Genomic DNA, 12106 nt, shown 5'->3' on the forward strand with positions numbered 1-12106 from the left:
AGAAAGAAGGAAACTCATGCCACAATCTCTGATTTCAGAAGAAATCGAAGTCTGGGGGTCTCTGATGCCCCCTTTGGATATTGTCTAGAAACAAATAGGGATTTCCAGTTGTTTGTGCTTTGTCAGAGCTAAACCACCATTGAGATTGCTCTTCCCTGAACACTTCTCAAAGCCCCCAGACTTCAGGTTGTGTAGCATTCACAAGCTCTTTCCTTCCACATAATTTAAGATGTATACATCCATGTGATGTCTGCCAGCCTTTGTATGGCATCTTATAAACTGGACCTGTGTTTAGGCAGCTGATCCACTTGAGTGTTGCTCTCTTGGCTTTGAATCTCACCATCCCCTCCTGTCCCAAACCTCAATTCTCCCTGCTGCATCCCAGCATTGTTTCACAGGCAGACACGGGGCACTTTACAAGATGAGCTCCTGGAGGACACTGAGGTCCACATTATAATGGGTTTCTCTGGGACATGAGTTGACAATCTCTGCTTTCACATACCAGGCCAAACCCACTCGAGGGATGCCTCTCCAGTCTTTCTATTTTTAACAAATAAAAAAAAGTCCTGAAGACACACGGATTTTCAAGGTTCCACCGCTGCAACAAATTATCAATGTGGATGTTTCAACAACTGAGCAGGAAAACAACTGTCACATTACATCAATACCATAGCTGGGTTTTGTCCAAGCTATTTCCATATCTCGTCCTCTGCCCTAGACATATCACTATCCCTTACTGATCTGGTGTGCATTAAAAGAGCAAAGATGAGGAGTTTAAGTATATGCATATTAACATAAGTGAGCACATCCTATTTTGCACTATAGACGTCAGCCAAAAGCAGAGAAAAGGGTGATTTTTACAGCATGTGCTCATCAAAGTTTAAAAGAAATTGAGTGTGCACTGCTCCTTCCTAAGGCAACACAGGACAGCAGATGCCGCCCCCACGCAAGAGAGGAGCCTCAGTTGTTGGCACCGAAGTAACCTCGTTGATTAAACAGAAACTCGACTGGCCTTTTATTTTCGGCGGAAAAATGAAAAGCCGGGGAGAGAGCGCCCGTGCGGCTTCCCTCGCACCCTCCGCCAAGCCCGAGCATCGCGAGTTGGCGGCGCCGCACCTGGCCGGGCCCGGGCGGCTGCTGACCGCGGGGGCCGAACGGGGCTGCGGCCCCTTCCCGGCCCCTGCCCGGCCCCTCGCAGCCCCTGCCCGCCGGCGCTGACCCCCGGGGGCTGCGCTGGGCTCCCTATTTGGCCATGCGGCGGCCGGGGCCGCGCTGCCCCGCGCCTGCCTTACATGGGCCGGGCGGCCGGGGCTGGCCCGGCTCCATTCATGGCTGCGCGGCCGCTCGGGGCCGCTGCAGCGACCAAATAAGGAGAAGGTGGCTGCCCCGGCCCGCCGGGCCCCGCACCGCGCTGCCCCTCGGGGGGTATAAATCGGGGCGTCTCCGCCGAGCCAGCAGCCCGGGTCTCCTCCGCTGCGCCCCCGCCGCCGGTGCTGGTCTGGTGAGTAGCGCAGCGCCGAGGGGCGGGCCGGGAGCCTTTGGGCGGGACGGGACGGGATGGAGCACACGGGAAGGATGGAGTACACGGGAGGGATGGAGTACCGGGAGGGATGGACGGGAGGCACCGCCGTGCAGGCGCGGCCGGGGCCGGGGCCGTGCAGCTCCCGGCTGGCGCTGCTCCTGCCGGGGACACCGCCCGCGACGCGCTCCGGGCCGGACACATCTCTGCGATTTAAAAAGCTTTCCCTCCCTTCCCGATCTGCGGCCAGAGGGATCCTCTAATGACGCCCTCATTGAGCATTTTGCAAGCTGGGGCGGCTGTTAAAGCGCGGAGAAGAAGGCGGCTGACCGATCCCGTTTAGCGCCGTGGAGCATCCTCCGGGACAGCTCGAATTTCCCGCTCCGCTCCCGCCGCAGCGAGCCGGCCGTGCTCCCGGGATGGCGGGCGGGAGGGCGCGCAGGGGCTGCCCGCGGGGCTCTGAGCCGGCCGCCCTGCTGTTTTCCAGGTTCGTGCTTCCTCCCGAAGATGTGTGACGACGAGGAAACCACCGCGCTGGTGTGCGACAATGGCTCGGGGCTGGTCAAGGCGGGCTTTGCCGGGGACGATGCCCCCAGGGCCGTTTTCCCGTCCATCGTCGGTCGCCCGAGGCACCAGGTAAATTCAGAGGCAGGACCGAGGCAGGACACTCCATAAAAATGGGTTTTTTAATGAAAACGTTTACAATTTGTACTTTTTTTTTTTTTTTTTTTTTTTTTTTTTTTTAATCCTGGATAAATTACTGCTATGATTGCAAAGTAATATGAAGTATCTGATCAGTAGAATGCTAGTTTCCCTCTGTATTGTCCTGTTTACAAACTCCTTTTCCTGCTCATGATATTGTGCAGTTTACTTTCAGTCAAATTTTTGAAAATCAGAAAGAAACAAATAAGAAAAAAGAATATGAATATAAGAGGTGTATTATAAATGCGGGGAAATCTATTAATCTCATGGAAGGAAAAAAAAGATTTTATGAGAACACCTCAGATTCTGTTGACTTAATATTTTAATAATGTTAAATTTATTTTCCCAAACAGCCTTTCAGGGGTGTGACTGCTAGTTCCTTTCTTGAAAATAAGAGAGTTAGAATTGAAGGATCATAGAATATCTTGAGTTGGACGGGACCAACAAGAATTATCAAGTCCAGTTCCTGGTCCTACATGGGACAGCCCTGGGAGTAACACTATGTGCCTCAGACAATTGCCCAAATTCTGCTTGAATCCTGTCAGGGCTGGTGCTGTGACTCCTTCCCTGGGGAGCCTGTTCAGTGCCCAGTCACCCTCTGGGTGAAGAACCTTTTTCTAATATCCAGCCTAAACCTCTCCTGACTCAGCCTCAGGCCAGCTGTCTGTGATGTAGTTGTTTGGGGTCTGTGATGTTGTCTTCCTCAAATAAGGCTTTTCTGTGTTTTCTTCTCTTAGGGTGTTATGGTTGGTATGGGTCAAAAAGATTCCTATGTGGGTGATGAAGCTCAGAGCAAAAGAGGTATCCTTACTTTGAAATACCCAATTGAACACGGCATCATCACCAACTGGGATGATATGGAAAAGATCTGGCACCACACTTTCTACAATGAACTCCGTGTGGCCCCTGAGGAACACCCTACTTTGCTCACAGAAGCCCCCTTGAACCCGAAAGCTAATCGTGAAAAGATGACCCAGATCATGTTTGAGACCTTCAACGTACCTGCTATGTACGTGGCAATCCAGGCTGTCCTCTCCCTGTATGCTTCTGGTCGTACAACAGGTAAAACAAACAAATAAACACCGTTTAGATTCTGTTTCCTTTCAGGAACTCTCCTTCCTTTCCATTCCAAATAGGAATACATTTGGAACACCATAACTCATTCAATTTACAGAAAAATAGGTCTTTTTGGTTTATAGCCATTAATGATAACAGTAGCATAAAAGCCAGTACAAATTAGGTCCACATTTTTCTTTCCACAGACAGACAATTTGCATTGCTTTTGGAGAGGCACCATGGCACTGGCTGTCCCACTGCTTGTTGTGGTGCGAATGAGGAGACATTCCTGTAGGGATACTGCAGTCACAAAAGTGTTACACCAGTTTAAGGGTTTAGACTGGACCAAAGATGCCCATTATCAGACCAAGACAATCACTATTGCAAATATTCTTGCTGCTCAGTATAGTAGCGGTGAAAGGCAGGTTTTATGGATTATCCTAAAATATGTGTGGAGCAACTATTCTGTGGGAAATTTCACACCCCTCACGAATGTCCAGGCAAGCAAAGGCAGAAAGAGATGGAAAGATCTTTGTGGCTGAAAAAGAATTATGCTACTTTATACTGCCTGAAAAATCCTTTATTTTGTTGTCTTTCTTGCTGCGTCCTGTGTGTAAGGGCTCTAAGCATTCGCTAGGTGACTGCAGCTGCTCTCTGACATTTCTCTCCCAGGTATTGTTCTTGACTCTGGTGATGGTGTCACCCACAATGTGCCTATCTACGAAGGGTATGCCTTGCCTCATGCCATCATGCGTCTGGATCTGGCTGGCAGGGATCTGACTGACTACCTCATGAAGATCCTCACGGAGCGTGGCTACTCCTTTGTGACAACAGGTCAGTCCTTCAGCTTTTCTCTGCTGTGAAAACCCTCACGTCTCTCTTGGCCCACCATCTTCTCTAGTGTTGTGCTTATCCAAAGCTTGATTTGATTCTCCTGTATCTACAGCGGAACGTGAGATTGTCCGTGACATCAAAGAGAAATTGTGCTATGTTGCACTGGACTTTGAGAATGAAATGGCCACTGCTGCCTCTTCCTCCTCTCTGGAAAAGAGCTATGAATTGCCTGATGGTCAAGTGATCACAATTGGTAACGAACGTTTCCGCTGCCCTGAAACCTTATTCCAGCCATCCTTCATTGGTAAGTGTTCCCAGAAAATTCTCCTTTCTGTAGGAGGTATGAATGAATCAGAAGATTTGGAAGGTGCCCTGCTCCCCTTCCTGCTTACCTAAATTTGGCACAAAGTCCGACATGAATGAGTAATAATTTAGATCATTTGTTTCCTATAAGATGGGCTTGATGTGAGCTCATCTGGTAATTAGCTGAGTTCCAGGCTCTTGCTGCAAGGTTTAGATCAAGTTTTAGGGTCCCAGTTTTTTAATGATAAAGCATACAGTTACAACACCATCATTAAGGAGTTGGACTCCATGATCTTTATGGGTCCCTTCCAGCTCAAGACATTTTATGATTCTGTGTCACTGTTGGCAAGAATAGCCTTCAGAGCTGTATTTGTAAGGCTTACACTCGAACAGTATCTATTTCCACGAAGAAGTGAAGTGTCAGAGAGGGGAAGGACAGGGAGTGAAGGTGTGTGTGTATTTATATACACTCTAATTAACATTGCCATGGTCGAGATGGTAAGCCTTGCTGGTCGTGCACGCAGCTGACGGATGCAGCAAATGTTACACTCTTGAGTCCCAAGCAGTACATGCAGTTGTTCATCAGCTGACTTCTTACTGTGGATCCAGTGTCTGCCCTTTCAGGAAGCACCTGTTAAAATTAACAAATTGGAATGCAACCTACAACCACTTGCTTCTTGTTTCTTTTTTCTTACCATCAAGCACAAATATCTTAATTCTGTGTCACGGTTATGTCTTGCCTTGATGATTCTGAGTGGTATAGACTACATTTTGAGTAGACTGAAGAAGTTACTATTATCTTCTTTAGTTCTACTTCAACTATTTTTATTGTCTTCATTTGCTGTCTTTACTATATTCAGCTAATGCTTTCAGTGAGACTGATGTAAACCAATAGTCATGTTTTATGTTCTTGATACCCTTCTTCCACTGACATTTACTAAATGAGTTTATCTCACATGTCTACTTGTTATCTTACTTGTTATATTTTGAGTCTCTTGCCTTTGCACATGCATTATGATTCTTACCTTTTTTAGCAAATAATGTTCACTTCCTAAATTAGTTTTGTAATTCTATTTTTTAATATTTTTCTGTAACACTTTATAGTCAGGAAACATTTTTACAAGAAAAAGGCCAAAGAAGTTCATGTTAACAATGATCAGGAATGCCAACATTTCATTTCATGGAGATCTCTTGTATAATTACTGGCTTACTGTCTTTTTTCCCTCAAGGTATGGAATCTGCTGGTATCCATGAAACTACCTATAACAGCATCATGAAGTGTGATATTGATATCCGCAAGGACCTCTATGCTAACAACGTCCTCTCAGGTGGTACAACAATGTACCCTGGCATCGCTGACCGCATGCAGAAAGAAATCACTGCCCTGGCTCCTAGCACTATGAAGATCAAGGTGAGGAACTTGACTCTGTGTTATAAATTGTGGATAAAGGTGGAGACAATGTCAGCTTCATTAAACTGGGATGTGGGAACAACTCAAAAATGAGATCAACATCTGATGGGCAGATGAGCAGAAATTCCATTTAATCAGAATAATTTTCTTGGTTAGAAGAAAAGAAACTATGATTACAGATTTTTAATACATTACATGTATTTTAAGAGCTGCTGAAGATCAATACCATTATAGAAATGTTCTTTACTTTCTTGAGGAAATATCTACTGGTGTGTAGCATTGCAATATGGATTCACCGTTCAGAAATGAGGATTTTGTTGCTTTTCTTTATCCTAGATCATTGCTCCTCCTGAACGCAAGTACTCTGTCTGGATTGGTGGCTCCATTCTAGCATCTCTGTCCACCTTCCAGCAAATGTGGATCAGCAAACAGGAGTATGATGAGGCTGGTCCATCCATTGTACACCGCAAGTGCTTCTAAGCACTCCCCCCTCAATTTACTTCCCACTCAGGATGACGACAATATGCTTCTTGGAGTCTTCTGGCAAACCTTCCCGAACTCTTCAGTCATTGTACAGTTTGTTTACACACCCGTGCAATTTATTTGTGCTTCTAATATTTATTGCTTTATAAATAAACGAGATCTGGGACTTGCAACCTACAAAATATTGTCTTTTGTCTTATTTTAAGTATTTTTTGGTCAGAAAAATGAGACTAACCCCTGGGATTTGGAAACTCCCATCAGACTTATGAATACTTTTACTGCGTCCATGCCCTAACTGATGTATGCGTGTTAGGTCATGGTTTTCTATTAGTAACAATTTACACTTTATAGTTTTAATTTTGAAATTTGGAACAGAAAAAGCAATATATTTCAAGGCTTATAAAGAAAAAGCCTTAGGGCTGACCCAGTAAGTGGAAAAAGTGAAAGGAAACCTCTCATACTTACTCACTCACTTTAGAAAGATTCTCTATCCCATTTATTGTAACCCAGACATTTTAATATTCATTTATTAAAAGCCAAAGCTTCTGTAAAAGAATTATGTTAATACATTTAGAATGTGATTTATAAATAATTAGCTCAATCCTAAAGAGTCATGCAATTGTTTTCCATGGGCTATAAATATTTATGACAAAACATTAATTGAAACTGACAGCTTACTCATCTTCCCCTATCTCTTCAAAGCCGGAGATAAAGAAGTGAAGTCTTTATTGTACTAATGCACAGGAATCAAACTTCTGTTGTATAAACCCAGAATTGTTACAATCACAATTATTTTCACATCATCATTCATATGTCTTAGGCAATTTTTAATCCTTAATCTTTGCTATCCTTTCTTTGCTATTTGACCCAGATACTGCAATCATAAACTGCACACTTCCTTGGCCATTTGTGTTCCTGACCAAGACCTCTTAAACTGAGCTCTGTGACTTTTTTTTCAAAAAGTAGTAGCTAGAAAGGGAAGTACAGAATGATCTGGGACATTTTCATAAAAGTAATGGAACCAGTCAGTGTCTTATATTCCACTATGTACAGACTGGAATATGCCCAAGTTTGATTTAGGAAATCAGTTAAAGTGTGTATCAAACGGTGTATGTCGTTAGCTGAGTTTCGTCAGAACTGTTTGAAAATATAAGACTTTATGCTAACTTTATAATCCAATGTTAATTAAAAAAATAATTTACACATTTGTTGGGAAACTTTTTGTTCCTCTTTGCTTTTATTTCCTTGAAAGGCATTAAAAATAGTAATTAGATGTTATCTGTAATTATATTGAACCAATTTGACTCTTTTCAAAAAGATGAAGGTATATTTAATGTTTGCCCCTAATTTATGTATCATTCGGTGGCATTTTACTGCAGGACCACTGTAATTTCCTAGCATCCCCTTGCAATCAAAACATTAAAATATTTCTAGATATTTTTGGGATTGGGCAGAAAAGTTGGATGGTATTGTCAATTGTAAAGAAATTCAAACATAAACATGACATATGAAACATTTCAGAATATGGACATTCATTTAAATATTTTATGCAAACAAAAATTAAATTTTAACAATACCAACATTTAAACATAAACATGAAATACTCATTTTAATAGTGCACACAGTATTACTGAAATGTTGCTGCAAATAGGCCTTCATATAATAAAATACAACTTTATTAACCTGTGAATCTGTTAAGGCAAAGTCAACAGCCTCCACTACTCTCAAGAACGTTCCCACCAAAGGTGAATATTCTGAAATTCATACCATGGAGAAATTTTTTGTGTCTTGAAAACATGGTAACTCTTTCAGATGTCTGACCAACACAGATGTTTGCCAATGACTTTTGCGTATCGCTATTGAGAACCATTGCACTTTTTTCACTTGACTTGCTTGCTAATTTGAAAGATTTGTCTGGGCAGAAAGGTTATCTCAGGTATTAGTGTGAATTAATAGGGTGGTACTGGACATAAATTGCAACTAATTGGAGCTTAAAATGTTAAGCAAGTATGCAAAGGGCGTGCTAAGTCAGCCGCAGTGGATGCCTGCCTTGCCTGGCTCTGCCTGACAGGTCAGGAATGGCAGGCAGCCCTTGGCACCACACCCAGCTCTGACCAGGGACTCACTGCTGGGCTCGTGGGCATCAGCAGGGAACTGAAGGAAGCCACTGACTACAGGACTGATGGAAACATTCCTTCCACAGGCATTTCGGGGCTTGTAACTCACAGTTTGCGGAACTGGATAGGAGCAGCAAGGATTGTACAAAATAGTCATGTGCTTGCATATAGGTAGGACAGGACTAAAAAAAGCATCAATGCCTTACCCTTTTCCTTTTCTTACAGAGTTTTTCCAGATGCATTAATTTTTAGCGTAATTATTCTATATGTGGCCATTGAAAATGATGTATTCCCACTCAATGCAGTGAAAACTAGAAATTCATTAATATGTGAATTATAATAACTATTTCTGGAAGCAAAGCTAGATATAAATTGATTGATTGAAAATTGAATATTCAGTCATAATCTAGGATTCAAAATACTGATAAAACAGGCTACTGTTAAACTTTGCCTTCTGTTTACATTTTACAAGAATTAATGTGTTATACATTTTGCATGCAAAATGAAGATGGTGAAATGAGATGCGGAAACTAACTGCAGAGCACCTATATGATAGGTAAAATTACTTTGGATATTTCCTTGAAAAAGGCAGATTTAAAAATATCTGTACCCAAGATTACTGGGGTAAACAATCTTCACCTCTGAAACACCTCACCTAATGAAGAAATTGACATTAATTTGAAGACTAAAGGAACCCAGCCAACCTTCACAGCTTTTGATGAGATGCCCTTTCAATGGAAGAACAAGAATAAATGTTTAGCCAAATTATAGATTCAACACACATATTTTGAAAAGCAGTGTGAATACGTGGCAAAAGGTCTGTCTGCCACTCTGAAGGGTGTCTGGTTATTTGACTTTGCAGCTCCTTGCTGCTCTGTGTGTAAAATGGAGAGGAAGGAATTCTGTGGAAGTTAGTCTGGTGTGATTTTTAAGCTACATAAAGAAGGTTTATTCAGTAGGAAGGGCTAAATAGTATTAAGAAGTACTGACATACATCAGTAAGAGCTGAGACAAAATCTTATTGCCTGTTCTGGCAGCCAGAAAAACACTGCCCACTACTTATGCTTTTGACTGAAAGGCATTGAGGTGTTACCACTGCTGGCTGACCGTCAGATCTTACAGAAATCTTTCCTTGTAGACTGATGACCATGTTGGCATTTGAGGAGTATTGACAATTGCCATCAAAACACAATGCTTTTAACATCTCTGCTAGATGTGTGCTAAGGAATCATTGCGATTCTGCTTAAAAAGATGGATTTCATTTTTTTTAATGGAAATAAAGAGATATTTCAGATGTTTGTTTATGCTTAAAGTTTCCTTAAAAAAATGATAGCAAAGTCATAAATTTGATAGAGTTGTCTACTTTGTACTAGTCTTTTCTTGAAAGGCTGTTTTAGCTAAGAAAGTCAGCCTGAGGGGTAGCACTAATAGGAAAAATTTTGGCTTGAATAATTGACTTCTGCAGAGTGATAATTTTTTTAATATAGAATGAGAGGGTTTTATACTTAGTCACATCAAGTGACTGTAAATATATGTGACAGTCAGATTAACCTACAATACTAACACTAAAATAGAAAAAAATAGATAAACTCCTGCTGTTTGGATAACTGTATATGGGCAGAGAATGATGCTCGCTTCCAGTAACAGCTTAATCCTGTCCTACCCTGAAGCAACCTGTGGCAGAAGTCTCTGTCATTATCAAGATAAGAGAAAGAGAATAAAATACTATAAAACTGAGTGATTATTAAATCTCACTCATTACCCTTCAGAAAGAAGCAATTCAGGCAGTTAATATACTACCAATTACCTTGGCTTCTTATCCTGAGGATGGCTGCAATTGCTGAAACATAAAAAGTAAGCAATCAAAAATGTTAATTTTTAGAAGAATGTTCTAATGCTGTTATATATTTAAAGGATGGATTTAATTTATTATTAAGCTGCCCATTGTGAATAATAGTGAATGAAATTAATATAGTAGGCATTAAAACAAATTAATATATCTGGTGGCAATTTTATGTTGCCATGGTCATAAAGGTAGAATTCGCAAAATGCAAGTCTACAGTGAAAAAGTGCCACAGAGATACTATACTATATATGTTGTCTACCAAAAGCAGGGTAGTATGCTCTTGTAGAGGAGATGAATTGTATTTTAGAAACATTTTTTTTACCAGGAGATATTTATTCATACAGAGAAAAAAGTGGATGAGGCATAGTTTAAAGCTTTACTGACATAGATTTGTGTAACCTGTAAATGATATAATAAGTCTGGGAAGGTACAAACAAGATGAAGGTAGCAAGGCAGTACGAAAGAGCTTAAAGATTAGTTCTGAGTCTCTAAGCCCCTCAGGTTTAGATCACCAGAAAGGGTGATTAGCATTGTCATTGACATTATCATTGTCAATGATAATGAGGGCTACATCATCCTTTCTTTCCAAAGGATCCCAAATGCATTGGGAGTTGCAGTGTGGCTTCTGCACATGCTTTTGCAAAAAAAAAAAAAAATAGGCAGTGCTCAAATGGAAATCAAGGAGCTCCTGAATTTTAGAGGGGGCCTCCAACTCCAACTGCAGCTCTTCTAGAGAGAGTGGAAATACAGCAGCACAGCAACTCCTGCCACACAGGCAGCCCCTCTGCATCTCCCTGCAGCTGGGTGTGACAGCAAGCAGGTGAAACGTGGAGCTGATGCCTTCTGGGAGGCATGTACTGCTGGGCCAATAGCTGTGGGGAGCTCTTCCACAGCATCCAGAAGCACAGTGATTTTACAGTATCTGCTATCAAGGAAAGAAACAACATTTAGGGAATGCAAGCCATATCCTCATGTAATAGATGAGTTCTGGCACTAAATTTCACATTAAATCTTATTTATGTTTAATTTTTATTATATAAATTATTTCCAAGACACAGACTTCCATCTTCAAAAACAGTCACTATTTTATATTAAAAACCAAACCCCAAACCTAAAGAGAATAAGAACCATTGACCTTAAACAAGAAAATTTTCTACTTTAGGTCTGTGTGTATATATGTGTTTACAATGCTCTGATTCTCTGATAAGTCAGGGAGGAGAAGAGTTCTTGCAGAACTAGAAATCTCAACAGATTTTAAAGACAAACTACTGAACAAGTCATAAGAGAAAAACACTTTACTTCTTATATGTATATATTAGAAGTATATATATATATACATATATATACACACACAGACACATACATGCACACTGAAATATATTTTTACATATTTGTGCATATATATGCATACCAATTTTTTCCCTAAGCCTTCTCTTTAACTTTGCCATGGAAGGGCATCTCTGACTCAGTAACAAGTTTCAGAGACCACGCCTGTACCACACAGCAAATGGAAAGGAAAATATTTCTGGTCAGAAACATGACAGAGGTATTTCAGTGAGACAAAAATGTGAATATTTTGTAGCCTTGTTCCTAAGGCAGAAGTTAATTCTTGATTTATTTCTGTGCTCAGAGGAAAACCTCAGAACTTTGGAATTCTGAGATCAGAAGTTAAGTATTTTTAGTGACAATGTGAAATACTCTTTCCTTCTTACAGTCTACAGTCAAAAAGTGCCACAGAGATAATATACTGCTAAAAGTGTAAAAAATGGCCAGAGAAAACTTTTGTGATGTCTGGTGTCACATTCTGCATTGTAATGGCTGCAGCAACCGTTTTG

At 41.4% G+C, this 12106-nt stretch overlaps 1 protein-coding gene across 4 annotated transcripts; it reads left to right on the forward strand.

The window, feature by feature from the left end:
- Window positions 1-2026: 2026 nt before the first annotated feature.
- ACTC1 (actin alpha cardiac muscle 1) lies at window positions 2027-6305 on the forward strand. Of its 4 annotated transcripts, XM_054275067.1 has the most exons (7): window positions 2027-2155; window positions 2959-3085; window positions 3197-3283; window positions 3950-4111; window positions 4224-4415; window positions 5644-5825; window positions 6162-6305. In XM_054275067.1, exons 1-7 carry the CDS (start codon window positions 2027-2029, stop codon window positions 6303-6305), a joined length of 1023 nt encoding a protein of 340 aa, XP_054131042.1. The 4 variants fall into 4 exon arrangements, with proteins under 4 accessions (XP_054131042.1, XP_054131039.1, XP_054131041.1 ...); XM_054275064.1 differs by having other exon boundaries at window positions 2959-3283; XM_054275066.1 differs by lacking the exon at window positions 2959-3085 and having other exon boundaries at window positions 3088-3283.
- Window positions 6306-12106: the final 5801 nt, after the last annotated feature.

Source organism: Melozone crissalis, unplaced genomic scaffold (genome assembly GCF_028551555.1).
Source record: "Melozone crissalis strain CALT ecotype California unplaced genomic scaffold, PUWL_Pcris_2 ptg000018l_1, whole genome shotgun sequence".
NCBI lineage: Eukaryota > Metazoa > Chordata > Aves > Passeriformes > Passerellidae > Melozone > Melozone crissalis.

Excerpts from the sequence above, each read along its gene's own strand:
- ACTC1 (XM_054275064.1), top strand. The coding sequence starts at position 2,027 with ATGTGTGACGACGAGGAAACCACCGCGCTGGTGTGCGACAATGGCTCG. Across the intron at positions 2,156-2,958 it reads TCGGTCGCCCGAGGCACCAG|GGTGTTATGGTTGGTATGGG; the intron begins GTAAATTCAGAG and ends TTCTTCTCTTAG. Across the intron at positions 4,112-4,223 it reads CTACTCCTTTGTGACAACAG|CGGAACGTGAGATTGTCCGT; the intron begins GTCAGTCCTTCA and ends CTGTATCTACAG.